At 48.0% G+C, this 2,500-nt stretch overlaps 1 protein-coding gene across 50 annotated transcripts in view; it reads left to right on the top strand.

Moving 5' to 3' along the window:
- The window catches only part of LOC113658466 (putative leucine-rich repeat-containing protein DDB_G0290503), a 49,085-nt gene that overhangs the window by 9,930 nt on the left and 36,655 nt on the right, over positions 1–2,500 (top strand). For all 50 annotated transcript variants that reach the window (XM_047803189.1, XM_047803181.1, XM_047803177.1 and 47 more), the window contains exons 18-24: positions 1,061–1,150; positions 1,230–1,319; positions 1,415–1,504; positions 1,728–1,817; positions 2,059–2,100; positions 2,323–2,382; positions 2,475–2,500. The exon at positions 2,475–2,500 is cut by the window's right edge and continues 34 nt beyond it. In XM_047803189.1, coding sequence (XP_047659145.1) covers positions 1,061–1,150; positions 1,230–1,319; positions 1,415–1,504; positions 1,728–1,817; positions 2,059–2,100; positions 2,323–2,382; positions 2,475–2,500 — 488 coding nt within the window. The remainder of the gene's footprint in view (positions 1–1,060; positions 1,151–1,229; positions 1,320–1,414; positions 1,505–1,727; positions 1,818–2,058; positions 2,101–2,322; positions 2,383–2,474) is intronic.

Here is a 2,500-nt window from a genome sequence, read left to right as displayed (position 1 = left end):
TGTGTGTGTGTGTGTGTGTGTGCGCGAGTGTGTGCGAGTGTATGTGTGTGTGTGTGTGTGTGTGTGTGTGTGTGTGTGCGAGTGTATGTGTGTGTGTGTGTGCGAGTGTATGTGTGTGTGAGAGTGTGTGCGAGTGTGCGCGAGTGTGTGCGAGTGTATGTGTGTGTGTGTGTGTGTGTGTGCGAGTGTGCGCGAGTGTGTGCGAGTGTATGTGTGTGTGTGTGTGTGTGTGTGTGCGCGAGTGTGTGCGAGTGTATGTGTGTGTGTGTGTGTGGGTGTGTGTGTGTGTGTGAGTGTGTGTCTGTGTGTGTACGAGTGTGTGTGTGTGTTTGTGTGCATATGTGTGTGTGTGTGTGTGTGTGCGAGTGTGTGCGAGTGAATGTGTGTGTGTGTGTGTGTGTGTGTGTGTGTGTGTGTGTGTGTGTGTGAGTGTGTGCGAGTGTATGTGTGTGTGTGTGTGTGTGTGTGTGTTTGTGTGCGAGTGTGTGCGAGTGTATGTGTGTTTGGAGCAGACCAGTGTCTCCCCTCTGGAGCAGACCAGTGTCTCCCCTCTGGAGCAGACCAGTGTCTCCTCTCTGGAGCAGACCAGTGTCTCCTCTCTGGAGCAGACCAGTGTCTCCCCTCTGGAGCAGACCAGTGTCTCCCCTCTGGAGCAGACCAGTGTCTCCCCTCTGGAGCAGACCAGTGTCTCCCCTCTGGAGCAGACCAGTGTCTCCTCTCTGGAGCAGACCAGTGTCTCCCCTCTGGAGCAGACCAGTGTCTCCCCTCTGGAGCAGACCAGTGTCTCCCCTCTGGAGCAGACCAGTGGCTCCCCTCTGGAGCAGACCAGTGTCTCCCCTCTGGAGCAGACCAGTGTCTCCCCTCTGGAGCAGACCAGTGTCTCCTCTCTGGAGCAGACCAGTGTCTCCCCTCTGGAGCAGACCAGTGTCTCCCCTCTGGAGCAGACCAGTGTCTCCCCTCTGGAGCAGACCAGTGTCTCCCCTCTGGAGCAGACCATGTCACTGTGACTGATGTGTGAAGTTAATCTGTGGACACAAGTAAAGATTGTGATTGTGAACAGAACTGCAGAAGGACTTGAGGAAGAAGGAGGAGGAGCTGAAGAGGAAGACCGCAGAACTGGTACAGAAGGACAGTGACGTAGCCAAGCTCAGTAAGTGACCACCACCTTTTTGTTTTTACACTTGAGCATCAAGTCTTTTTTATTCCATTCCCTAAATTAAACCTTTCAGCCAATGATATCAAGAATTTGAAAGAAGAACGGGAGAAACTTAAAAAACAACAGAAAGACCTGGTGGAAACTGCACTGTCACAGCTCGCAGGTACGCCAGCTTTTAGGTCAATACATCTGACACGAGAGGAGTTATAAGTAAGTCAATGATCAAAAGATAATTTGTGACTGTGTGAAACTGGACAGAACTGCGGGAGGAGCTGGACAAGAAGAAGCAGGAGCTGGAGAAATGGAAAAACTCACTACAGGAGAAGGAATCAGTGTTAGCAACAAATGGTGAGGGAACGAGTACAACACACAAGCGCTAATGCTGCACTGCTGTAACAATATCATCACATCAGGACCTCCATCATCTCCTGATTTTAACTCTATCCTGATGAAGCTCTGATGTACCTACTGAGGAGTGGTGTAGCTCCAGCTCACTGCAATAAATGTCACTGAGCTGAAGTTCTGGAGATGATGCAGTTCTACTGATCTGTTAATGTTTCTGTGGTTAAAGTGATAAAGATCACGGAACTCCTCGAGAAACTCAGACAGACTGAACAGGAAGCCAGCAGGAGAAGTCAGGAGGCTGCAGAAAGGATTACAGGTGGGGTTCATCTATCCATCTATCTATCCATCCATCCATTCGTCCGATCATCCATCCGCCCATCCATTTTCCTCCTAATTCGTCTGTCTGTTCCTTCATCAATCCACCCCTTTCTTATCCACTTGTCGCTCCACTACATTAAATTCCTTCCCTGAGTGACTTCATTGTTTATCAGAAGCTTTATTTAACCTTATCACGTTTTACACATTGTCTGGATTCTGTAACTGAATTTCTCTTCCAGATCTGGAGGATCAGCTGAAGCAGGAAGAGCTGGAAAATAAAAGTAAGTTCAGTTTCCTTCTAAAAATGTTATCACTTTTCTCCTGATCTCTAAATCACCGAGTGGTTGTGATCCAAATCACAGGAAGTGAGTTATATTGTCTCTGTAACTGTTCAGGCTAATCTAGCATCTCATGCTAACTGCTGAGAAGCTAATCAGTCACATGACCATGATGAAGGCTTTATGAAGCCATTACATTTAAAGGGCTTTATTGTACTGCTGTAGGACTGCAGGCTGCACTGAAGAAGGCCACAGAGTGCGATGAGCTGAAGAAGTCTTACGACAGTGAGGAAACCTTCTGTGTGATTCATCTTCTTTTTAAACACTTACCGTTTTTTCCCCTTTTTTTAAAGCTTTTGTGTTGGTGTGTGTTACAGAACTGAAGGCTGAGTTTGATAACACA

This window comes from Tachysurus fulvidraco, chromosome 18 (genome assembly GCF_022655615.1).
Source record: "Tachysurus fulvidraco isolate hzauxx_2018 chromosome 18, HZAU_PFXX_2.0, whole genome shotgun sequence".
Lineage (NCBI taxonomy): Eukaryota > Metazoa > Chordata > Actinopteri > Siluriformes > Bagridae > Tachysurus > Tachysurus fulvidraco.
Note: the sequence above shows the minus strand (reverse complement) of the source record. Positions and strands in the feature narration are given on the sequence as shown.